We start from the raw sequence: 27830 nt of genomic DNA, 5'->3' as shown, positions 1-27830 counted from the left end.
AAAAAGCAAGTTATTTAGAAAAGCTGGAGGGAACGGTTTCCTAGGAGGTGCAATCATTCGTTCCCTTTTAAAATGGACTCATACTGCCCCCACAGTCCTTCCCAAGAAAAAATCCACTCTCAAAAAGGTCAAACGAAGCCCAAAGAAGACAAAGAGCAACGACGTAAAGACCAGGTCACAATGAGAGAAAAAGAAAAGCCCACATAAAAAGATAAAGAAAAGTCTCAAGAAAAGAAAAGCCCCCAGAAAACAGCTTCTACCCGCAGGAGAGACACTTCAGCGAGGACGCAACCTTGCATTAGCAAACCACGACCTGCAGCGACGGTGACCGCGTCTCCAGTCTCCTCAGGTTCTTCTGATTCTCCGTTGCTGGTGATGCCAGCCAAACCCGATTTGACACCCATTCTTCCTCATTTGATGAAATAATGGAAACCCGCTTCTCCAAACACCACTCCAGTAGCGACAGCCTCCTCCTCTTTAGCTGGAGTTGGCAGCTGCTCACAAAGTACTTTCTCCCAAAATCAAAATCCGAGAGAGATCGGGCATATTACAGCGTTTACTGGATTTGTCCAAGCAAGAACTGTCCCGATTTAGTCCGTTGTGAACCCCTTAACGACGCGTAATGCCTGTCATCAAGTTGATACGACGTAAAGACAATCAGTGGCGACGCATTCCAGTATAAAGAAATGTCTAAGGAAAAGAGTGGGAATCAGAGTTTTTGTGCTCCAGAAAAGCTTACGATATCATACACACACACCTAGAATCCATCCCTCTTCTAAACCCAAAGGAAAGAAAAGGAAAGGACTGCCTCCTCGTTCAGTCAAACATGGGGACATGTTGTCCGTCCTGTCCAAAGCTTCTCCACCCATGCGATAAAAAACTCATTCAAGCCGCCTCCAAAGATGTCATCTATACCGTGTGCGAATGTTGTTTGAACGCCTTGAAAGGTGCGACACCTTTGTCTAAGCACCAGAAAAATATGCTTAGCCAAACGTCGTCATGTTCTTTCCAAATAGTTCAAAAGAATATACCCATTCGTCAACGAAGAAGATGTTTCTACAACGCGGAGGCATTTTGCCTCTGTTGTTAGGACCCTTTCTGAAAGGTGTATTGGGAACAATGTTGGGTGGACTCGTGTGAGCAGTATACAAAAGACCAAGAAGATAATAGGGACTTCTGGACTAGAAAACTCTCAGACGTAACCCTTGAAATCGAATGAAAGGACGAAAACTGGCTTTAGTAGCTTACAAACGATGGATGGAACACCATCGTTGGCAAGAACAACGGACCCCACATTTGCCTCCCAATCCGAATTTGACCAAGATGTCCCAGTTACAACACGAGCTGCAGTCGTTGATGGATCGCAACGATGTGTCCGAAGCAGAAAAATCGCAAAAGTAAGAAAGCTTTAGAAAAAAGAGCTCTGCCCACTCTGAAAGATCTTAAGACCTTGATGAAACGTCCATCACCATCACTACCACAACCACCCCCAGTGATCAAGATAGACGCAGCCCCAAGAATGCCGGAGGAAGAAGAGATATGAGAAGTCTTTCAAACACCGTCAGCAGCTCCCATTCTTAGTAAGATTGCAACGTCCTTGTTGACGAATTGCCCCACACCCCATTGAGAAGAACGGAAAACTTGGGTAAAAAGATGATGTCCACTCCTTGGACGGAAATGAAAAAGAAAGAAGGGAAACCAGAAATGAAAAAAGAAAAGAAGACTAAAGCCACTCCATTACATCTTCCACCACCAACACTACCTTCGAGTTCTACACCCGTGGCACATCGGACGCGTAACGCCGTTTACAAACCACCCTTTCGCCCTCTCCAAAGTAGCATCAGCGGAGAGTGGGTAAATTATTGAAAAAATGGAGAAGATGTTAGCCAGCATTACTACTGTCGATCATATCGTGCAGGTTACGGAGGAGTTCAAAAATTGTATCGTGCTGCCAAAACCTGTGTTAAAAGTCTTCGTTTACCTCAAGTGTAACGATGGTTACAAGAACAACCCACGTACACATTACATAAACTGATTCGAAGAATATTTTCCAAAAGTCGCACCCGAGTGGAGGCATAGATCATCAATGGTAAGCCGATTTAGCCGATGTCTCTCATTTGACAATCTACAATCGTGGCTACAAATATTTGTTTTGTCTTTTCCAAATTTGCCTATCGAGCAGTGAATTAGTGCGATCCCTCCAACTTGTGTTGAAACAAAGTGGTTAGCACCCTCTTCTATGGCAAACCGACAAAGACATGTAATGTCTGAACCAAGCTTTCCGAAAATAATTAAAGAAACGTGAGATTCATTTTTCACCACCGAGAATCCCGAAATCAAAGGCAGCATAGTGGAACGTTTTCATAGTACATTGAAAGAACGCATGTTGAAATATTGTACGCATCACCAAACTCTCAAGCACATCGACATCTTACCGCACATGGTCCAAGCGTACAACCAATCTTACCATCGAAGCATCGGCGGGCCCCGCAAGAAGTGACTCCCGACAACGAAGTGACCGTTTACGAGCGACAGTTTGGTAATTTTGCGACAGTGGCTGTCCCCACGAAAAGTGGAGTGTTGACAGTAGGGGATTTGGAGAGCATTGGCAAAACCAAACGCACTTTCGACAAAGGTTACTAGGTTACTTACCGAACTGGACCACCGAATTGTTTCGTGTCACTGGACGAGTGCACAGCCGTCATCCTATCGTCTATAAAAGGAAGACGTGAACGGGGTAGTGTTAAAAGGAACGTTTTACTTGCCCGAGTTACAACGCGTAACCAAAAAAGAAGATGAAGTGTACGACATTGAAAGCATTCTCGAAAGAAAACCCGTAAAGTTGGAAAACGACGTGTCAAAGAAGTCAAACTCCTAGTTGGATCGACTCTTCGCAAGGCATCGACTATAAAAAGAAGTGACCATCATGCCCTTCCACACATCCTCAGCTACCACTACCACTGCAGTGACCACTCATTCATCGAGTTCTTCTCTGCAAGATCTAGAAATGCAACCCTTTTAGGTGTGGTGTGGTGAACGTGTGCTAAAAATGCAAATCGTCTTTTTCTGTCAAATCAATGTGGTGTATTGTGTCATCGATTTAGCCATTGCCAATTTGAGTTTGCAACAAGGAGACAAACCATTGTGGACCATTTTACTGAGCAGCTGCATCGGTTGCCTTCTTCCCAATCCTTCCCTGAAATACTCCTCGAACGGGAGCCTTGCGCCCAATGTCAGTCACCACTCCAACAACAACAACAATCCTCTTTTAGACATTCCTCATATTGCCAGCAACAGATCTCTGGAATTATGAATAACAACAACCAATTTGAATTAACCTTATCCAGTGACAGTTCCATGGAGTTGTTTCCCAACAACACTTTGTGTTGTAAAACGTCTAAATTACATCAAGCTATTTAATTGGACCACGAAGCCTATTGGGAAGTGGCTTTGGTGGAAATCATTCACCCGACTCAAGTCCTAGATGTCCTTCAAAATCAAAAATCTTTTACGGTCGAAGTTCATGACGAAGTGCAAAAATACTGGATAATTTATAATATGATAATAAAATACATAACTGACAAACTCAAAAGTGGAGCTATAACATCCTAATTCCCCCAAGCTATTATTGTAGCGGTCAACATTTGGTGAGCACGATTGCTACCATGTTTAATGCCTTGTTTCTTAAAGCTTTGGAGAGTGTCAGGAAAAGTGGCACTATTGAGTACCATAAAGTATCTCGTCGCCTACGTGTCGTTCCTTTCAAAGTGGATTCTGCCACCATCGCTGACGAGGAAGATGGAAACACCTATAACTTTCACCGCGACGTTGTACATCCTAACTATTTGCCCGTTAGCATGTCTTTTGTTGACACTGTCAACATTGCTATAAAGGGAGATCTCTGACACAATATTCCATTCACCAAAGGGAAGGTCACGGTGAAACTACATTTTTGAAAACAATTCTCGAAAGACTCGTAAGTCATGTATCCAGTGTACCGTGGTGTCACTCGACAGCGAGGACATGGCTTAGGAGATATGTTGAAATCAGCCTTTCGTTCGATGGCTCCGGTGTTGAAACCGATGGTGACTACGACGAAAACACCCCTTCAGAAGTCTTCATACTTATAAAGTTATATATAAAAAAACTAAGAAAAGAAAACCCGTCCGAGACTAAGACGTTTTTGATTATTAAAATATCACGGAGACCAAAAACATGATGCACCAAGAGTCTTGGACCTCTTCCAAGTCGAAACTGGATCTGTTTGCCATGCACACACCATGATGGTGATGCAAGAATCCAAATGGGTCGAATTTCATCCCGTCTCCTCTTTAACGGATTCAGCGTCCATCGAGTTTGACATCAAAGGACAGCCGGAAGATTGCATCGATCTGAATAGCAGTTACTTGTATTTCAAAGCCCAAGTGATAAAAGCGGCAGACAATGCCAATTCGGGCGAAAATGACAGAGTAGCTTCCGTCAACAATTTCATGCATTCCTCTTTTAGCGACAGAAAATCAAGCAAGGACGTTTTATTAGAATTGATCGATCGTTTGCATTTGGACATGTGGATGAAAGACATATATTTTCTAAATGGTATGGATATCCGCCTGAGACTTAATCTCAGCCGTACCGCTTTCCATATGATGGCTTCTGCCAACGGTTACCAATCCATCACCCAAGAAGCCAGACACTACATGCGACGCGTGGAAGTGTTACCTAAAGTAGGATATGACATCAGTCACACAGAACGACCGCCGGGTATCCGATACGACTCGTGGAAGTAAAAGCCTTCACCATTCCCGTTACCTAGCGATCCATGATCGAACATCATCTCTTCAAAGGACAGTTACCCAAACATTTAATCATTGGTAACGTAAAGAATTCATCCTTCAATGGAACCCACAATGAAAGTCCTTTCGAGTTTAAGCAATACAAGGTGAGATAAATTGAAGTCAGTCGCGATGTCAATACCTTGTGTACCAGACCTTTCGAAACTAACTTTGAGCAGAAAAATTACTTCAGATCGTACTTGTCCCTGTACGAAGCTACCGGACAGTTAGGGACCGACACCAGTCACGGCATTTCGTACGAGGATTATTAAGAAGGCTACGCTTTGTGGGCTTTTGATCTTACTCCAGACCAAGGAAACAACAAGGGGCATTTCCACCCTATAAAACCAGGCCAAATTCGTGTGGAACTTCAGTTTCCTATCCCACCCCCCGACCACAGGATGAACGTCATCTTGTATGCCAAACACCTGGCAAAAACAAATTACGGAATTGATCAAGAAAGATTGTTATGGATGTCAAAACAATCATCCCAGTCAAATTCAACACGATAAATGTCTGATGCTGAGTCAAGAAGAAAAATTGGACGATTATCTGGACGAAGCTTGGAGTCTCATCTCCAAAGAAACCGTGTTGCATCAGTGGTAAAAAGACTTGCGTTATCTTTCCTCTCCTCCAATGATGACTCGAGCGAAATGCCCAGACGACACGATTCAATAATGTGAAATTACAAGGCACATATTTCATGGGTGTTAACAATATTGTGTGTATTTTCTTCAGCAACACAGTCTTGGGTATTCTTTAGAACATTTAGTGACTTATTTCGATCGTCACTCTTCTAGAAACGATGACAAAGTAGATCGATGGTTTTGTGACCATTATGGTTATATTTTGTCTCTTCGCTAGGAAACGTAATGTAAATCAATGGCCCAATGACTTCCATTCCTGGAAGTCAACCTTCATTTCACAACATTGTCAACCTTGTTCAGAATAGTTTGTTATTTGAAAACGATGTTTGTTAGTTTATTTGATTGTTTGAAAAAATATTTATGGTTGATTGTTAATTGTTGCATGTTAGTTATTTGAATTAAAATGTTGTGTTTTGAAAAATGCGTCTTTCGTTTGTTTGCAATTTTTATGTTGAGTCATGCTTTTTAACTTCTCTCTGTCCCTCACACTCAAAATTAAACTATTCGAACATTCCGAATCTAAGCAGTGTAGATATGTTTTCTATGGCGTCCGCGCTTGAACAATACAAAGCGAGGTAGTCTCTAGTCTGACCATCCATTGTTGACTCATCCTCCTATGAAGATGTGCTCAATATTAGCCATGCTGAACGAAACTTACATGAATTTACATCGTGTCAGGCAAAGTCTGATACCGAAGCCTGCAGAGATAGAGAAAGTGAGAATGTTAAAAGTGACTGAAGACCGGATGGAAGAGCTCTTCAGAGAGGAAATCAAGAAAGAAAAGGAAGAATGGACGGAGAAGTACAAACTTCAGAAGCAGATGGAGCAGAGAGAACATCAGCAACAGCAGAACAGCAACCAGACAGAGGCTTTGTCGACTACCGTGTAGATACGAAAGCGTTCTCCTTCTTTTTCCGAAGAATCAGACCCTTTCCTGTGGGAATGCCTGTCACAAGACGGGGACGCAATCTTCAACGATTAAAGATTGTCATAACTCAAGTTGCCAGTTTGTGTGAATGTGAAGTAGTGTGATTATAAACACTCACTCATTTACTGATTTAAGTGTGTGTCTGTGTGTGTTCGTATGAGCTCGGGTACCTTCGTATGAATAGTAGAGTGTGTCTTTGCATAAATGCGCGTTACGTTTGTGTGGATAGTACATTTTAAGGTTTTGAAAGCGATCGCGTACGATTGTGTGGATAGTATATATTTGGTTTTTGATAGTATATTTTGTTTTTGTGGCTAGTATAGTAAGGGTTTGTTTTTTCTCCTTACCGTGTGTGGATAGTATATTATGGTTGTATGGATATTACAGTAGGGGTTTGTTTTTCCCCTTCACGTGTGGATAGTATATTTAGGTTTGTTGTGTCTTTTTTCTTCCCCTGTGTGGATAATAGATACTGTGGTTATTGGAAGTATATTTTGGGTTTGTTTTTGCTTCTCACCTTTGTGTTTATAACATAGTTGTTGTTTGTGGATAGTATAGTAACGTTTTTTTTAATTCTTCCCCTGTGTGGATAGTAGATATTGTGGTTATTGATAGCATTTGTTTTTATTTTGTGTTCCCGTGTGACTAGTATATACTATGTTAAGTGAGTGTAAGGTATGTTTTCTTTCACGTCCGTGCTTGACATATAAGGTCAAAGCGGTCGCGCCATTCAAAACTGAATAAAGGAATATGTCAATAGAGTTGTTTAACAAGTTGACGGAAAGTTGGTACAGGATGGTGGATGACTCCCAAGTGGTGAAAAGGCTAGAAATTTAATGGAGGTACCAAAGACTTTGTGACAAGTCAAGAGACCAGACTGAAAGTAGCCAGGGACCATGTAAAAGGTATGACTGAGTAGGAAGTCGAAACGGTAAGAAGTTTTATTCAACTTCCGTAAGTGAGAGTGGACACATTAAAGGAGGCCCTTGAAAATGTGATGAAAGTAAGGTGCTTTTAGATGATATATTGGACAGAGTGATCATATGTAAAGTAGGGACTGGACCAACAAAACAAAGGAGAAGAAATGATGAGAAAAGTGATGGAAAAAGAAGTGAAGAAGATACAAGACACGTGTCTATAGAAAGAAAGGACACATAAAAGATAAATAAATAAGAGGAGTTTGACAAGCTTAATGATAACTGGATGAATAATTTTTGTCCCTCTCTAGACCCATCCATGTTAAAATTCCCTATGTTAAATTCCCATTGTCCCTATACAGCCCCACAACGTTAAAATCCCATTGTCCCCAGACTGCCTGGACCCTGTTTTTAAAGATAAGTCTCATTGTCCCTAGAAAGCCTCATATTACTACTAATCTTACCGTCATACATATGAATCATGTATGTTTTGTTTTCCTATTTGTGAACGTTTGGATAAAGTAATTGAATGAGACGTACGTTTAGAGCGTGAAATAATCACTGTATTTGTAGTTACAACCTGAAGATATAAAAAGGTGGCTACTACTCATGCACATTACCTTCATTAGGACTTTGGACGTTCTTGCTTTGATATTTCTGTGACTCGTACTTGCTATTCTCTTCCGCTAGATCAATTCCATTTTCCTCTGCATCAAATATGACTTGAAGTATCTGAATGGCTGTTAATTTTGTCTCATCTATAAAATTAAAGGCGAAAAAGCAAACAAATACCCATGAATTAATGTTACATGTATTTCAATAAAGCAATGTTGACATACAGAAATAAGTGTGATCTTAGTTACAATTACAATACATAATAATAATAATATTAATATGGCACTTGATTGTTGTCAAATGCCATGGATGAACTCTGTGCATCCTAGGAAAGATGAAATTCTATATGCATCAATTACAGATAAATCGACCGCTCTGGTGGTCTAAGTGGTTAGAGCGTCCGCCTCAGATGAGGGAGGTTCGAACCCCAGCCGAATCATGCCAAAGGCTACTAAAAAATTATACTAGCAGCTGCCTCGCTTGACGCCCAGCATTAAGAGGTAAGCGTTAGGACTGGTTGGCCTGGTGTCAGGATAATGTGACTGGGTGGGACAGTATGATACATGTCTGCGGCATGATGCCCCAGCGCTAGATATCACTATAAATTGCCTCACTGCAGATACCGTATCGATGTGACCGAAAGTTTGTAAAAGCTACGTTAAAAATCTAAATCAGAGAAATCAAGCATTTCGTTCACACCCTTGGACAATTGCTGCTTTTAACCATGTATGTTACTTAGATAAACGTTCTAAGTAAATGTAATTTATTTCCGAATTTTCAAGAATCGACCACAAAGAATTATAAATTATAACATACCTACAAATGTAATGAGTTATCTGAATGTACTTCTCACTGGAATAAATGTGTAAGGAATTCCCAACCAAATATTCAATAAATATTAATGGCTATAATGGTTTCATTCCGCCAGGGAAGTATGCATTTTCTAATACAAGAGGTCATGCCTAATCCGTTTCGTATTTTGCATGGGTTAGTTTTTTAAAGGAAGAGAATTTCAAAGTGTTTTCTTCACTTGTTATCATGGCTGTTTCCAAAGGAACCCGCATATCTTAGCTATTGCAAAATTAATTTTATATGCGCTGATTCGTTGACGGTAAAACTCACTTTGCAACAGTAGAACTGCCATTATTGTCCTCATAACTTTAAAAGCAACACCGTTATCCTGTAATTTGATGCCATCTTTATTCGCGCTGTCATTTCTAAAGTTCAGTATCTGTAATTAAGCATTTCAGATTATGATTGAAGTTAAAAATGTTAATATTTACACTATCTTTGACACTTTCGTTGAGAGAAGTACAACAAGAAATATTATAACTCAATAAATCGCCTATGCCGACACATTAGTGGATAGTAATGTTGGATATCATAATGTATACGGTTACTTATGAATTGTTTACAATTGGTTGCATACTTGATGTTTAATTCAAAGCTTGAAAATAGAGCATGCTAGAACATAAAATACCTGTGATGTTAAGTTTTCTGATTGCAGCTAGAACTAACTCGGCTGTGTATCCATGCTCTAGAACGCTTTGTGCAGCAGGCGTGGAAAGAAAATTAGTGAATGCTTTCTCTTTATCCGAGCTCTGTCCTGCAAGAGAGGTTTTGTTTTAAGTACTGAAAGAACTTCTACTTGTTCAATGCCTGGCAAATATAACCGTTATTATCTAAAAAATAAATATTTGCTTTCACGCATATTGCAGCGAAATACTAACATCTCATTGCTTCATTTGAGTCAAAAATTATTTCGATCTAGACAAACTCATGTTGCAATGGGTACAATATTGACTGATCTTTGCTCAGGAAATTATTCTGTGAAGGCAAATAATCAAAAGCTCTCGTGTTGGTTTTTTTCTTTCTTTCGTGCAAGAAAAATATATTTTTACCATAGCGTACTCCTGTTCTTAGGTTGTATGTAGTCATTTAGATTTAAGAGTTTCAAAATGTAGGAAGTAACATTTGTTGTTCTTCAGACTTGAAACAACACCGAAGACAGATGTGATTCAAAAAATTAAAAAATATGTTATATATATATATATATATATATATATATATATATATATATATATATATATATATATATATATATATATATATATACATATATATATAATAATAATAATAATAATAACAATGAGGATTTTGTATAGCGCCTAATCTTTAGAAGCTCTAAGCGCTTTACAACATTAGACAACACCTATTAGATAAGAAACATAATAATATTATTATACAAACAAACGTCATGAAATTAGAAAAACATTTTTAAAAAATATGTTGAGAATATTGAAGGTATGAAACAGTATTAGGTCTTTAAGTTTGTTCTTGCAGTCGAAATAAGTGAGTTTTGAGAGCCCTCTTGAATGTGATCACTGTGTCTTTGTGTCTAATTTCAGTGGGCAATTCATTCCACATTGCTGGGCCCTGGTATGCAAAAGAACACTGTCCATATGACTTTGTTTTCATAGTGGGAATAATGAGTATACGATTGTCAGAAAAGAGCGTAAGTATCTTGCTGGTGTGTACACATGGGTGAGGTCGGATAGGTATGTTGGACTAGAGTCTGACTGTGAAACGTAGCACAGAGAACAAATTTTGTGTTTGATTCTGGATCGAATGGATAGCCAGTGTAGGGTACAGAGCAGCGGGGAGGTGTGCTCTGATCGTGGTACTCTAAGTATGATCCGACCAGCTGTGTTTTGAACATTTTGAAGTTTCTGGAGCAGTTATTGAGATGAACCAGACAGAATTGAGTTATAATAGTCCAGTCTTGAAAGTACTAATGAACACACAAGTGTTTTAGTGGCATAAACTGAAAGATATTTGCGAATTTAGCTGATGCGTCTCAGCTCAAGTTATGCAGCCTTGCATATCTTCATGACATGTTGGTGCAATGTGAGAGTACTGTCTAGAGTAACACCTAGGTTTCGTACTGATTGTGTGAATTTAATGTTGGTGTCGCTGATATTTATTGTTCGAGGTAAAAGATGTGAATGAGAAAGTCTTTGTGTTGTGATCAGAATGGATTCAGTTTTATCATCATTCATCTGCAGCTTGTTACATGTCATCCATGATTTCACATTGGAAATGCAACTCTCTACACCCTGGATGGTAGCATCAACTTCAGTGGGGGGTCTAGATTTGTATATTTAGGTGTCATCAGCGTACAGTTGGTGAGACACTGGATGATGATGTATGACACTTGAGAGCGACTGAGTGTACAGAATGAAGAAAACAGGTCCCAGAACAGACACATGTGGAACACCACAACATAGATCAACTGGGTTGGAGTGTATTCCATCTGCAGAAACAATTTGTGTCCTGTTGACCAAGTAGGACTTGAACCACAGTAAGACTGTATCATGAATGCCAAATACATGCTGGAGACGGTGAAGTAATATATCATGGTCTATTGTGTCAAATGCTGCAGATAAATCAAGGACGGTGAGGATTGTAATCTTTCCGCTATCCAACGCAGAGATGATGTCATTAACTACTTTTAGAAGAGTAGTTTCAGTACCGTGGCAAGGGCGATATGTAGATTGTACATTGCTAAAAAGACTGTTTGAATTTAGATGAGACATAAGCTGAGATAGAACAATCTTTTCTAAGATTTTTTATATGAATGGGAAATTAGAAACTGGGCGGTAGTTCTTTAAATCGTTATGATTTAGTGTTGGTTGCTTTACAATGGCAGTTTTGAAAAATGATGGTAATTCCTCGGATGAGAGAGAGAGGTATTAATAACATCAGTTAGTGAAGGCAATACTGGATCTAAGCACTCAAGCAGCAGTGATGTTGGAATTGGATCAAGTTCACATGTCTTTGGTGCACTCTTCATCAGGATTGTACGTACGAAATCCATAGAGACAGGTTTAAAAGTTTATAATGGTTGCCGCTCAAATTCTGTATCCCATCTGTATGGTATCGACAAGTCAATTGAAATTGTTGAGTCAAGCTTATCTCTAATAGTTTGTATTTTGTCACGGAAGAACTTTGCAAACATGTCCGGAAGGTGGACTGGAGAGAAGGTAGTTGGAAGTGGTGTAGATTTGTTCCTTGACATTAGCCTGTTAGTAATCTCGAAGAGCTTTTTGCAGCTGGAACTTTCCATGATCTTAGTAGTGTAGTGGGCTGATTTCGCTGCATGGACTATATATTGACATTCTTCTTAGCGGCTTCATAGATTTGCTTATGAATGGTGAGTCTGGTGGAAAGCCAGAGCCTCTCATCTTTACGGCGGTCTCTTTTAGCAGTGCGAAGCTGGTCCCTAACACTGCTATACCATGGAGAACACTTTTGAATTGATACTCTGCACTTGAGAGTTGGGGCATGTTTGTCAAGCAATGATCGCAGGCAGTTATCGAGTTGTTCTGCGGTAGGAGGTAAGCAAGTTTTTAGGTTAGCTTGGATGTCGTGCATTAGTTTGGTTCTATTTATCATGCGGAGGTTTCTCTTAGTAGCAGATAAAGGTGGGGGGTTAGGGACTGATACGTCAAAATGGCATATAATGCAGAGGTGATCTGATGCAAGGTCATGGGATACCAGGGAGGACCGTAGAATGTTATCATCAGGTCTATGAAGAATCCAGTCTAAAATGCGACCATGTTTTATGGGTGGGTTGGTTAACTGACTGTTTGAGGTTGAAAACATTAATGGAATATACGAGTTTTGATGTATTTTGATTTCCGGTACAGTCAAAGTGAAAGTTGAAATCTCCAAGAATAATCAGGTTGCCACCTATCGAATTTCCATAGTCCAGGAGATTCGGAAACTGCTCCAAAAAGAGAGAGTCGGTCAGCTGATTTTTCCACTAGGAAGAGGGCGGTATAGGCAGAAAAAATGGAGTGAACTTTGCTCCAGTGTGAGTGTGGTTTGGATTAGTTCAAACGATGTGTGGTCGAAATTGAATGGTGTGGTGTGCTTAAGACGTTTTATCATGGAGTTCTTTGCGATGATATCAATTCCACCTCCACGATAATTACGGGGGAACGACTTGATGGAGTAACCAGTGGGTGTTAGATCCGCACACGTGGGCTCATCGCCTGATGTTTTAGCCATGTTTCTGTCAGGAAAAATACGTCAATATTCTGGTCGTTAATAAAATTAACTATTTCTGTGCGCTTTTCCGGTGGTCCTACTGACTGGGCATTGAATAATAATTGTCGAGCCGAAATAAGGGAGATAACTAGAATTCTTCTTCCTGTTCTACGCCGGCTGGATTTGAAACAACGTTATATATACACACACACGCTTCTTCATACTTACATTGGATTTGAAGTTTGTGGGTATATCAGAAGTTGGAAATTTATTTATTTTTATTCTGACATTATATTCCATAAACCGACGAATTGTAATTCATGAAAACTACAAGGAGGGAAACACCAAAAGTAGTTGGAGCGGAGGGACCCGGTCCCATATGGATGACCCACAATAAATGTACAAAACTGTGACAAGCATGATTTATCAACAAAATGAAAACCATGCTGAAATCAACAAAATTTGACCACTTTCATCATTGTAATAGATTTATAACATCTCAGAATAACTATTATTAAAACCGCTGATATATTTTAGTGGCAGTAATTAAAAAGGAATTTATATTACATATAAGTAGAACAACAATACAGAAAGAATACGAAAATAATTATAAATATTATTATCTGACACCTTGAGCAACTGAGTTCCTTTTCTGAACATCTTCATGGAAATTCTCCCTTTCATTTTCTCTCTTTCCTGCGCCCACGAGTTCCCTTGGAATTGCTGAGGGACTCCGTCTCGGTAACAAGGTGTACATCTTAAGTATAAACAAAGAGGTGAACGAAAATGAATTCATTTACAAATTAACATTCTTAGTGGTGCCTTATGATCGAAACATGCCTTTATTTTTGTTCTGAAAATATGAGAAATATGGTACGTTCTACGTTTAATATCATATTTGGATATAATCCCATAATAAATGTCATTTAATTTGTGTATGACAATACTTTTTGAATTATGTATGGGCACAAATTTAGATTTCATCTTGCCGCTAACAGTGTTCACCACAGTGCATGGTCTTTAGCCTTGGAGATTTGCTAATACTGACTTCATTCACTTCCTCCAGCACTTACAAAGCGTAGACATTGTGTTTGGGAGGGGGACGCCGGTTCATCGCGAATTCTCAGGCCGTGGATTTGACCTTGATCATAGTCTTGACGGGACCATTTTTCTGTATGTAGTCACTCCGTAGACGAGCCTTATCAGACAGCTGTCTACATTGCAGAAGGAGTCAAAGGCTGTTTGTAAAATGTAATATTTATTCCCTTTTGCTATCCGTTACATGTGAGGAATTTTTTTAATATACTGCATGTTTCGGAATTTATTCTACATTTCTATTATGTCATTATATCTTGTAGACTATAATCTGTTTCAAGTTAGATAATTAATAGCTTAACAGACAAGTTAAATTCAATTATATATTTTACACATTAAATACTGGGGACAGATGGTTTCAGGAACTATACTGGTCAACTCAGTTTGAGAGACGAACGGGTTGGAGAGAAAATGAATAGTGGACAACACTAGGTCATTACACAACCACATCATCAGGAACTGCATTCGTATTAAATAGCCTGGATGCCACGATATAATAACACTATATATGTTCAACATAAATGCCAATGCTGTTGTATTACAGACAAGATAATTCAATTGCATGCTTGTTGATGAACAACATGTGATTGCATTTGTTGATATTCCTTACATTGATCATATTTGTTAGCAAATTCATATACTAATCTTACCTGTTGACAAAATCCATGCATTTATCAGATATGTGGAAAAACGACACTGTTTCTCATTATCTGTTGAAAATCCATGCTAATTTATCAGTTCGAGAACGCTAAAGTTTTGATAAGTATCATGTTGAGCCTTGTGCATGACAAAAACAGAGTGTTTAGTATCATGTTGAGCCTTGTGCATGACAAAAACAGAGTGTTTAGTATCATGTTGAGCCTTGTGCATGACAAAAACAGAGTGTTTAGTATCATGTTGAGCCTTGTGCATGACAAAAACAGAGTGTTTAGTATCATGTTGAGCCTTGTGCATGACAAAAACAGAGTGTTTAGTATCATGTTGAGCCTTGTGCATGACAAAAACAGAGTGTTTAGTATCATGTTGAGCCTTGTGCATGACAAAAACAGAGTGTTTAGTATCATGTTGAGCCTTGTGCATGACAAAAACAGAGTGTTTAGTATCATGTTGAGCCTTGTGCATGACAAAAACAGAGTGTTTAGTATCATGTTGAGCCTTATGCATGACAAAAACAGAGTGTTTAGTTCTTAGATATTAGTTTATGAGAGGTGGAAGTAAGGAAGGGTGTAATCGAGGTGACATAGATTCAACTATCATTTATTTACATAACAAAAATATCACATTCATGTGATTGCTTTAAATATCTTCGCGTGATCCAGTACCACCCGATTTTATCCTGTCACGATGAACTGTTAACTGAGTATTGAAAGTTGCAGTATGAGAAGAGGTTAACTGCATATATATATATATATATATATATATATATATATATATATATATATATATATATATATATATAGAGAGAGAGAGAGAGAGAGAGAGAGAGAGAGAGAGAGAGAGAGAGAAAAGTCCTATTTACTAAGAAATATATTTTCCAGTCCAAAATGTTCGGCTTTTGACAACTTGAAACATAAAAGTATACGCAAATTAAATATGCTGGCATTGAAAATAAAAATGATAACTGTTACGTTTGGAAGATGAGTTTCTTTCTGGTTACGCCTAATGAAGTCTTCCCCCTTGACACTTCTCAGATGATCACAGCCTGGTAGATATCTGGCGTGCTCCTTATAAGGGTCGTCTCCATATTCCCATGCTTTCAAACCGAGATCGCACCAATAGCAGCGGACTACGTCGCTTAAACCTGGATTTTTAAATATAGTATCAATATTTTCTCCGAATTGCTACCAGCAAAGTGTCTGCATGGGAGTTGTGATGCTAAAACACCTCTCAACCTGGCCCCCCCCCCCACTACAAAAAACATCACTCCAAGTCGCATAGAAAGGACAAAGGGGTAGGTATGGGTGAGTCGTCCTCGGCGTTAGCGAAGCATCTTATCCGATTAGAGCAATCCAGTCAAAATGGCATTTTTCCTCTCCTGGCTCTTTTCTGTGTGGCGTAACCTCGGTGCTATAATTAAAACGTCCACTGAAACTTTCCTGTACCTGTCACATCAAGTATATTGATTCTATCACGTTTTCGCGTATGTGATAAAAAAGAAAACTCTTTTAGACAGGTAAATCTATGATGCCTTCTTACAATAATGTGCAAGCAGCACGTACGTCTCTAAGCAGCAAGCAGATAAAACTGATACTGTATTACCCTGTTATATTCGACGAAACTTTCGTGCCAAGTTACCGCAGCCATTGACCGATAGCGGCGAGTACTTGAGATTCCTTAGATCAACTCGTTGCTAACTAGAACCTTGATACATTTAACGCTGAGGAATTTAACAGGAGCGTCGATCGAAACTCACTGAACCATCCTACGAAAAACTTCATTCACGCTGTCAGCATGTATATGATCGAAGTAACTAATTCTCTCTGGACAGATTCGACGTTGGACAAATTTGCTTTGTGTATCAATCTTCATTACTGATGCTCTGCAGTGTATCTTTCGCTGCGTCTTGCACATTATGTTTTTTAATTGTTACAAAAGTGGCATTCCATCCACGACGATGATCCAATATTACTGCCGCTAACCTCTCTCTTTCTGATCCGAGCCAAATGTTCTCTACTTTCAAAATAGAACACGATATAATCGTAGTGATATTTCTCAGCGGAGATTGTTTGGCATGAATAATAGATTGTCGTACTCACAGTTAGAGATGGAAGTAGTATTTGACAGCTTTTTAATCATCAATCAATCCTACAGTTTCAATGTTTTAAATTTCAAGGAAACATTGTTAGAAAATCATCCTGTATTAATAGTCACATATACTGCTGACGTTCTTTCGCGTAATCATATGTAAATTTGCTGGAGATTTGCTAGCATTAAATAGAAACCAGTATTACAGTTCGAACACAAAATAAAAGGTTTAGTAAGTAATGTCTATTCGTTTAGTGCGAAGGACGGCAAAGCAAACACGTGTGATTGGGCAGATTTCGGAAATTCACTTGCATCAAAAATGCAGTTATTTCATTCCAATGCAACTATTATGGAAGATGTTAACTTAACCATTTTCAATGCCTCATTTATATATTTTGTCTAACTTAGTGCCTAACGCAGATAAAATAATATTGGTCCATCTGAAAGTGGATTACCTCATAAATTAAGTAAAATAGTAATCAAAATAGTGACAAACAGTAATACATATAATTATATTGTTATAAAGGATATACAATTTATAAATTTTTTAAAAAATGTACAATTTTATATAGTGCATTGGTATTAAGGACATGAGGATACAAAGTATCTAACTTATGAATCCAGTAAGTTTCTTTTATGAGACTATTCATGTCACCATGCACAATATCTATTGAGATGAAAGAACAATCGAGTAGAGAGTGATTATTGGTGCTCAAGTGTGTTGAAATATTAGAGGAAAACTGAGGATCTTTATAGTTTTTATATTATAGCGATGATTATTCATTCTCTTAGAAACTTGTTGAAGTGTTTGGCCAGCATATTTGCATGCTATATTTTCTTACAGGTTATCAAATAAATCACTTCATTTGATATGTAGTTCGTATTATAACGTAGCGAAAATACCTCTTTTGTATTAGCGCTACTGAAAGAAGTACTTTATCTTATGTTTGCACATTGAGAGCACCGGTGTCTGTTACATTTAGATGACGAAAGTTGTCTTTTTTATTTTCTGTCTGTTTAGTTCAAATTAGAAAATCATCGCCTTGTCTGTAAGTAGCACCAACTCCTATATTATCTCGACTATGTACGCATCACCAATAATGGTATAGGTGTCGGTGCTTACAGTCAAGGCGATGGATGCCGTTTACCCGGGTTCAAATCTCTGTAAACACGAATCAAATTTATTTAGCCTGTATGATAATGTTATTTATTCGTATTTATAAAAATTATGATTATGTTGGTATTATCAAGCATTCTCCTGTATAATCCAGAGATATCACTTTAGTTCTGTTTGGTGTATATTTGCAATTCTCTCTCTCTCTCTCTCTCTCTCCCATATATATATATATATATATATATATATATATATATATATATATATATATATATATATATATATATATATATATATATATATATATATATATATGGACTTCTTGCATATCACTCGTGAAGAATATATTACCTTTCTTGAGCTGAAGGTGCCAAATTATAAAATCAGTTAAAAAATCTTCTGAAGTTTTAAGTCACCATATCAAGATATTTTCTTTATCCATATTAAGTAGTTAGAAGAATCAGTTTAATTAGTTAGTTAGCATCTTACTTCTTTTTAATGTAGCATACACCTATTGCATCATACGATACTCCATTTTGGCCGCTCTCACATGAGATTAATTGACATATCGCCAGTTGTCAATCATTCTGCTCGATTGACCAATCAGCGAGCGCTATTATACACACCCCTAGGCACTGTTTACGTCCGCCATTTTCCTCCAACAAGCTGCTTCTGTCGATATCGACTCGGCTATTGTATATATTTACAAATTTCGCAACGGTTCGGAGAAGTCGCCCCAAGGATCATATATAGCAATTGTGAGATATAGCCACATGGTTAAGGCTTTATTTATTGTTGTTTTTCTTCAACTTAATTTATTAAATTTATCAAATTTGCAATTTTTCAACTTTTCCATTTGATCAACTCCGCTTCTGTACTTAACGAAAAATATGTGTTATCTGTCCCTTTTGCTCTCCTCTTCAAATCATTAAATATTTGTAAAGATAGTGTTATCAATATTTTGTATTACATTTACATCTAAAAATGAAACATGCGTACTAGATGCAGTATAAGTAAATTTAATCGTCGGGTGAAAATGATTTAGGTGATCAATCATTTTTTTCAGTTTATCAGTTGAATGCTTCAAGATCATAAATATGTCATCTAAAAATCTGAACCAAAGAGATGGATTAAACTTTTCGTTTTGAAGAAAATCCTTTTTAAATTCACCCATGAAAGGGAAGAGTATATAGGAGCCATATTAATACCCATTATCTGTATGTAATTCGTATTATTAAACTGAAAATAATTATTTTCCAAGATAAGTTTTTATTATTTTACAAATATCTTCGCTAGATAGTGTGCTATTATTAGGATTGTTATCAAGAAAATATTTGTACGCTTCAATACCATCTGCATGAGGAATGTTGGTATATAGTGATGTTACATTTAATGATACCAGGATTGAAATTATCAGATAGATGTGGAATAGACTTCGACTTTTTAATGAAAGTAGTTGTATCTTTAATGTATGAAGGAAGTGATTTCATTAAAGGTTGTAAAACACTATCAATAAATTTGGACAGGTTTTCAGTATATGAACTATAACCTGATATAATGGGTCGTCCTGGAAAATTTAAAGCTAAATTATGGTCAGGATTTGTATGAGTTTTGGGTAATATGTAGAATTGAAGTGTACGTATGTTAAGAGGGACAGTATCAAATTCCTCATATATGGAATTATTATTTTTGAGGTGTACGTGTGTTAAGAGGGAAAGTATCAAATTCTTCACATACGGAATTATTTTTAGCGATTTCAATAATTCATGCTGAAATTTTTTGTTTCATTTCTAATTGACGTTCAACTTCTTTAACATAATCATCTTGATTCACAATAATAATAGTGTTTGACTTATCATCCTTTTTAATCACTATACTGTCGTCATTCATTAGATTATATACAGACTTAATTTCGTCCTTATATATATTACTGTGATATTGCTTTAATTTAGTTAATATCTCTTTTGTGACCGCTCCGGTGGCCTAGTGGTTAGAGCGTCCGTCTCGGATGCGGGAGGTCGTGGGTTCGATCCCCGGCCGAGTCATACCAAAGACTTACAAAAATGGTATTACAGCTGCCTCGCTTGGCGCTCAGCATTAAGAGGGACTGGTCGGCGCGGTGTCAGGATAATGTGACTGGGTGGGACATCATGCTACATGTCTGCGGCATGATGCCCCAGTGCTAGACATCACTATAAATTGCCACATTGCAGACATCGTAGCAATATGACTGAAAAATTGTTAAAGCTACGTTAAAAATCCAAATCACATCACATCACATCTCTTTTGTGATCGCGTATATATATAAATATAAATAGGAATCACGTAAATGATGAATTAATTCTGTTATAAAAAGGTTATTTGGGTGACAAGTTTTGGGATGACTTCTTCAACCAATTGGGGCGACTTCTCCAACCACTCTGGGGCGACTTCTCCAGATACGTTAGGGCGAGTTCCCCACATATCGACGTAACTTAGAGAAGTGCAAGCGATGGATAAATGCTCTCGCTTTCTGTCTCTGTCTCAATGTTGTTTCATATGGCAAATATTGCTCACCAATATCGTCTGGTATATCTTTTAATGTTATCAAGCCCGCCATTTTCATAGAATGTGTGTCGGAGTTTAAGACGTTGTCAAGTCACGTGTTCGGTAGGCGGAGCGATCTACCTTCTGTCTTAAGGTCAGTTGTTGTCTGGAACAAGCCACACTGGAGCAAGTGCAAGGAAACTTCGCAATTATGCTTCATTAGTATAAAATATACCAAAGACAAAATTATTAACTAAATGCAGCATGTCATCTTTTCAATGTAGAACTACATTGACTGAGCCAATCAACTGTTATTGCATCATACTGCAGTCTAAAGAAAATCGTTATATTTGTTCTCCGAATCTTTTAGATTTATTGCCTAGTGAAGAAACTAATATATCTGATACAGCAGAATATCTTAACGTATCGTACATTTCTTTCTATAGATGTAGTCTGTAGTATGAAAATATTTTTCCCTATTTCCGTATATGTTTAACATGAAACTCAAAGAGTCCTGGTCCAGATTGTATCGTTTCTGCCAAATCCAATCAAGAAATAATGTAATTTGTGGAAAACGTACTCTCTCTCTCTCTCTCTCTCTCTCTCTCTCAAGTTTGATAAGTTCGAGTGTGTGTGTGTGTGTGTGTGTGTGTGTGTGTGTGTGTGTGTGTGAATTGGATTTTTAACGAAGCTTTAAACAGATATATCGTTACGATGTCTGCAGTGTGGCAGTTTATAGTGATGCTTGTAGACATGTAGCATCGTGTCCCACCCAGTCAAATTATTCTGACAGCAGGCCGACCAGTCCTAACACTAACTTCTTAATGCTGCTAGTACCATTTTTAAAAGTCTTTGGTATGACGTGGTTGGGGTTCGAACCCGCGACCTCTCGCATCCGAGGCGGACGCTCTAACCACCAGGTCACGGAGCAGAGAATACATTGTCAAAACTAATTATTTTTTATTAGTTTTATAAATATGAGATAAAGTGGCAGCAAATAAGCGAAGATGTGATGTGTATGCATCGGCTAATAAGAACACAACCTACCGCTCCGGTGGCCTAGTGGTTAGAGCGTCCGCCTCAGATGCGGGATGTCGTGGGTTCTATCCCCGGCCGAGTCATACCAAAGACTTGCAAAAATGGTACTTACAGCTGCCTCGCTGGGCTTTCAGCATTAAAAGGTTAGTGTTAGGACTGGTCGGCCTGGTGTCCGGATAATGTAACTGGGTGGGACATCATGCTACATGTCTGCGGCATGATGCCCCAGTGCTAGACATCACTATAAGCTGCTATATTGCAGACATCGTAGCGATATGACTGAAAAATTGTTAAATGTACGTTAAAAATCCAAATCACATCACATTACAGAGCACAGTCTTTTCGCTGCAAATGCGCTTTATCTGGCTGGATAAAACGTGACTGGAAAACTTGCGAACTAGCCATGATTCAGCAAGGTTGTCTGTCAGAGTATGCGAATATGAAGGTTTGATTGTTGTGGTAAATTCAGTACTACGCAAGATCCTTCATCTTTTTAATATTGGTGTGCCGAGACAGATATCAATATTTCAGTTTAGCTGGGCTAAGCACACTTTATAGTGTTTTGCCTTAAAACCACTTTTGAGGTCTAATATGAAGTAAACCCTTTTCATCTTGCTTATCCTAATAAAACATCTTTCAAATATCCACCTGGATTAAAGGTGCTACTTACATTTTTCGGCAATGGAGACAAAATTTAGAAGACTCAGCATTTACTTCATTTTTTTTCCATATCAAAATGGTATGTATTTCAATCATTATTCTATTTTCGTCGCTGATCTGTGAGTGCCGCAAAGGAGCATTTCACTCCGGAGATTATAAATTTTGTATTATTGAATTACAAGTGACTGTACTTTTGCAAGCATATGTAAATCTTCCGTGGTATAGGATTTCGACAGCTTATTCGAGTATATGGTAAGCAGAAACTTACTTTTGCATTCTGTTATCAAATTGAAGAAAGAGCGTTTTGGTAACGTCTCATATCTCTCTAAGTTCGACGACTATGTAGGTGAGCGTAGCTTTGTCTGAAAAGGCAAAATTTTGCCCAACTATTAAGTTTAATCGCATGTAACTTGAGTTTGATCCAGCGCAGAAATGTAAATAATAGGTACATATGCCAAGTGTACAATGTACCATACAGTATGGAGGTTAGCAGCTCAGAGACTGAGGGGCAAATGTGGATCTGGGTATTTCCAAGTTGCTAGCCTTGTCTCATTTATAGTATGAGAGGCAGATCCAGTGGCGGAACACGTAATAGCAGTAATCTAAGAAACCTGTCGCACGGCATTATTTATCTTTCCTCAGACAATTGATTTTTCAACATTAAGCTTTCGTCAACTATCGCTGATGAAAACGAAACATTTTTGTGCATGATTATTTACCTCGACCCATCCGCGTTTCGAACTTTCCGCTTATGCAGTATTTACAAAGTACACCCGAAGTACATATGTCAGCTTCGCTAGCCAAGGTTCTGATACGTTAACCCTCTCTACATCTTGGCTGATCGGTCAGATATTTCAGTGCTTTGGGTCTGTCGTTTCCGCTAGATGAGGCGCCAAGCCACCGCATCCAATCAAAATCAAGTTGTTCAAACTTGAACCCTGTTCCTACATGATCGAGAGAAGGAGAGCGCACAACTGGATGGACTCATAAATAAGCAAATTTTCGCTTCTAAAAATATCTGATCGATCCGCCAAGGTGTAGATAGGGTTAACATATCGGAATCTCGGCTAGCGAAGACGGAGATATGTACCACTTATCATTATAATAAGGGCTTATTATTTGACTTGAGAAATGCTTTTCCAGCGCTGATTTCCCACAATAAAACACTACTAGTTCAATAATAAACTGCCGTAATACAAGTACATAAACAATAATGCTGTGACAACGTTTGTAAACATACATTTTATACATATAACTGTTTCTAATCGTTCTACTCAAGCCTTGTTATATAAAATAACCTGTCTACAATAATGCATACATGTTCTTAAATTTACGACATGTTAAAGATTGTGATCTTTATACGGTGGTGATAATATAATGTAGAAAGTAAATGAGTATGTCCTGTTGGCAACGACCTTACAAAATGATGATTAAAAGTAATGATCATATTATGGTTAGTAATGCAATGTTAATGTTAATTACTGTAATACCTGTGTAATAAAATCCGCCTTGTGCTAAATCTCGGATGCGTATTCCACTGTAGTTTGGGAATTTTGCAAAGGTGGAGAGTCTCACCTCAAGAGACTGGTACTGTGGACTTCTTGCCGGTTTCAATGACCCTGCCGTTTCTTTGTGATAATCTTCGGTCAGTTCTAAAGAGATGTTTTTATTTCTGAAAATTATCTGTCAGAAACAATTCATAGTAAGGTAAGTCAATTTTATATCATTTAATGACAGTCAATCTACCAAATCTAGCTGGAGATAGCACTCCTTTGGCATCATTAGAAAATATTCCATCAAAGATAATAATATATTCCTATCGTCTGACAGTATTCGAAAGTTGCTTTCACCCTATAAGACTTTAAAAGTAAGAAAACAATTTGCTCAAAATTATTTGCATATATTTTTCAATTAAATATTATATTAAATAGTTAGAAAAGCTACATTCTGACTACAGTTATGATATAACTTTCATCAAGTAATCGTAATATACAAAGTTTAGCATTAGATTATCTTTAACTTCAAATATAATATTATATTTTATAAGTATTATACTCGTGATGACAGCGGGAACTCCTCCATCCATTGCGACACCCCCGGCATTGAACCCGATTTTGATCTTAGGGTCATTCACAAATTGTTCCTGTGAACAGAGATCGTTCAATTATAGAAACATGTAAAACATTTTCTTTACGAATGTTGAACTTTGAATTCCCATATTTTCCAGCAAGTTGACAGAAATTAATCACTTTGTTTTAGTATCAGTTAAATCCGGAACATTACCTGTACATTTGAATTATAGTTTGCAACAATGATGTCGTATGAAGTTCCTACCTTTGCAACTGATACATGAAATGAAATTCAATATCCAAAAACGTATTAGCCACACTCATATAAACATATATTTACAAATGTTTGCTTGGTTGTACCTTTTCAGATAGTCATGAAACTATAATAAAATACCTAGTGTATTCAGGTCAGTGATATTGTGTATTAATTACCAAGTATTCTTGAATAGTCTTCCTTCCCAACGTGTGCTCTAGGTGGTTACAAGTCGGGGAGTAGCGAATATGTTCCAGAAGTGGGTCATCGTCTGGATCCCAATGTTTCAAAGCCACACCACACGAGTAGCACGTTGTTATGTCTCCCACTCCTGCAAAATTCTCATATATTTAATTCTGCTCTCATTTCATTTAACGTCTTATTACTGTTCCGTAAATTTAAAAAAAAATTAAATTGAAGCGATGGAATTGACATTACTTGAACTCTTTTGAAGGTCAATATTTCGAAGAAATATAGTGAAACTTTAATTTACATTAGAGCAATACATACATCTGTACACACACACACACACACACACACACGCGCACGCGCGCGCACACACACATACACACTTACATATATATAAGACTGCCGACGGATGCTGCACAGAAAAGAATCAGCTGATGTTCTGCTGAAAGTCTCTGAGCTGGCATATTAGCTACATCTTGAGGCATACATATGTGTTTCAGGCCGTACATACAATATCCGATAAATATTGACTATGCGATGTACCAATTTTAATGGATTTCGTGATTGTTTCAATCTTGGAAAATATAATGTTAAATGAAAATCATTTCGACACCATTATACTATTTCCTGGTACCTCCAAAGAATAATCAAAAACATAATCATTTGGTCTCTAGAACTTCACTTAACCGTGAAATTTTTTTCTGAGATAGTATTTTGTTTAAATTTTCCTTCCAGTAATTACAATATATAATTCGGGCCTTTGAACTTTATTTGGGTTTACATAATTTTTTGAAGGTATAGTTAGTATAAATGAACTGGAGTATTCAAAGTATTGTCCATAACTAGCTCAATTAGTTTAGAAAAAGTATCCCTTGGTTTTTACTTGATAATACCAACAATGTAGCATTTACCTTCGTAAGGTTAGATCTCTCAGATATAATTCTTGTTTTTATACAACAAAAGTATTTGCATTTAAAAAATATCAACGTAATTATGACGACGTATTTTTGATAAGGAAGGTCAATATTATACAAAATAGCTACAAATTTAGATGCTATATGAAACGTTGTCAATAGACCAGATATGTGTAGATAATATACATTAATTGTGCGAATCTCAGGGTAAGACTTCTTCGTGCTTAGTCATATTTCTTACTTTATTTATCTATTGTTTTCGGAGGGACGCGGAGGGGGTGTGGAGTAGTTTACCAACATTGTTGTCTTCGCTTTTTTTAAAGATATGTTATAATTATTCTTAAAATATATCCTTGCCATGAGATATCCCATTTTTGCATTTCTAATTTTGTAATGCATAAATCTGATTGATTAGTCTTATTTTGTGTCAAAACGGTCACTGTTCAAGAACTTTAGCACAATTCTCGTTATTCAGTAATTGTTATTGGTCAGTTAAATATCTATTAAATGTTCTTGATTTGATTCGTCTGACTCGATTTTTTCATGATATATCAAACTTTTGAAGCCATCTTTAGGGAAGGGTGGGTATGTTTATTCTATGATTTCTTTCCAGCCTGAAAGTCTGAATAAATACCTTGATAATTAGGTGATCCAATAAGTTAGTTTTATTTTGCCTGGATATCACTTCCTGTTTGATATGATTTCATAATATTTTGGATTGTTCTCAGACAGCATGTCACAATGTTCACTCATTTAAAAACCTCTACCAAAATCAGTTCCCTCAAAGTATGTACTCTGCTCCTGTCCCGTTTTACCCGTCTCTTCAACTTTCTTAATGATATTAATCTTCGGTGTTATTCATGTTTTTTCGAGCTGTATTCTGGGATTAGATTTAAATTTAAGAATGTGTGTCACTTTGAGTCTTGTTGGAGATACTTATATATTTTATTAACTGAGACCGATATGCATCGGTGTCTACAGGTCTTTTACATAGAAAGCATGCCAACTATATACTCTGCAATCTAATTATATGTAAACGGTTAAAAATGTTTGCAGAAAATACAAGACACGCCAAGACAAGAAATAAAAAAACAGCCACAAAGTAAAACATATTTGATAAACTTGATCACAAGAGTTCTTAAAACAGTTAATGTATGTATCAGATATGCTCAAAAGGAAGTCAACTATAAAAAGGGCTAAATGTAAAACTCTCTTATTAATGAATAACAAGGTATACTCGTTGAGATTAGTTAACGATCTGCTGGAGAAAATTTAACTTACCCTTGGGGTACTAAGTGGTGTAAACCCCACCCCTTGAGGTGGGTGGGAGAGTATGTACAAACTATACTGTTAGCTTCCTCTTGGTGTAGTTTTAATAAAAGATGAAAAATAGTGATGACTTATCATTTTTAATTGATGGGCAAGAAACAGCCTTTATTAACGTTCAAAATATTGATAATATAAGCTTTTTATATTAGAGGCTCAATTCTGTACCATATTATACATCGTAAATACAGACCATCAAAATGTAACCTCGATACGTATAAAGACTGGTTTCACAACTGACCAATAAAGATAAACGACACAGCAGCAGGGAAGTCGTACAGACCAGGTGGCTCAGATAAATTTAACCCTCCCACCGAACATTTATCCGTAGAAGCCTCAGATTTCAAAAATAAACCCTCCTACGAAAATTAATCCGCAAAATTTCAACCCAAAGTGCATTTTCAGACATAAAAAAAACAGCATTTTTTGGGGGGGGTATTGTAAAATTTGTTTGTGCCATAATGAATTATGGTGGGTTGTAATTTTATGAGTAAATTTGATCGAGACCGATTCGATATCTACTACGCGGATCATGAAGATTAATCGTAATAAAACCGTGCGGTGTTGCTTGAGCGTGACTGAAGAAATTTTTAAACTTATTTATATCCATATCACCGTTGCACCAAGTTTGATGAATATTCCTCAGCGTGTGAGTATCAACTCCATTAAATACCGATAGAATATTACAATTATCTCTAATAACCTTCGGAATTTGCGTATATCGCTGCGTCACGTAAATCACATCGGTGTTCTTGTGTCGGCCACGCGAGAATATCCTAGCTGGGTTAGTTTGCTTATCCAGCATCACATCATCGAAAACAACAAGATTATTAGCATCACCATCTAAACTTTCCACTGATGGAGTTTCATTGATATCCGTTATAAATTCTATTGTGCCATCCTCAGTTTT

General features: G+C 37.4%; 1 protein-coding gene across 3 annotated transcripts in view; it reads right to left on the bottom strand.

Moving 5' to 3' along the window:
- The window catches only part of LOC149773706 (baculoviral IAP repeat-containing protein 7-like), a 112181-nt gene that overhangs the window by 18192 nt on the left and 66159 nt on the right, over positions 1-27830 (bottom strand). For all 3 annotated transcript variants that reach the window (XM_089946071.1, XM_089946070.1, XM_089946069.1), the window contains exons 3-9: positions 24671-24822; positions 24225-24312; positions 23660-23821; positions 15715-15887; positions 13622-13748; positions 9420-9545; positions 7945-8082 (exon numbers count right to left, since the gene is read on the bottom strand). In XM_089946071.1, the coding sequence (XP_089802197.1) occupies positions 7945-8082; positions 9420-9545; positions 13622-13748; positions 15715-15887; positions 23660-23821; positions 24225-24312; positions 24671-24822 (966 nt within the window). The remainder of the gene's footprint in view (positions 1-7944; positions 8083-9419; positions 9546-13621; positions 13749-15714; positions 15888-23659; positions 23822-24224; positions 24313-24670; positions 24823-27830) is intronic.

Source organism: Sinohyriopsis cumingii, unplaced genomic scaffold (assembly GCF_028554795.1).
Source record: "Sinohyriopsis cumingii isolate HCF-2022 unplaced genomic scaffold, ASM2855479v2 utg000622l, whole genome shotgun sequence".
In the NCBI taxonomy this organism is placed as follows: Eukaryota; Metazoa; Mollusca; class Bivalvia; order Unionida; family Unionidae; genus Sinohyriopsis; species Sinohyriopsis cumingii.
This window is presented reverse-complemented; position numbering and strand designations above follow the sequence as displayed.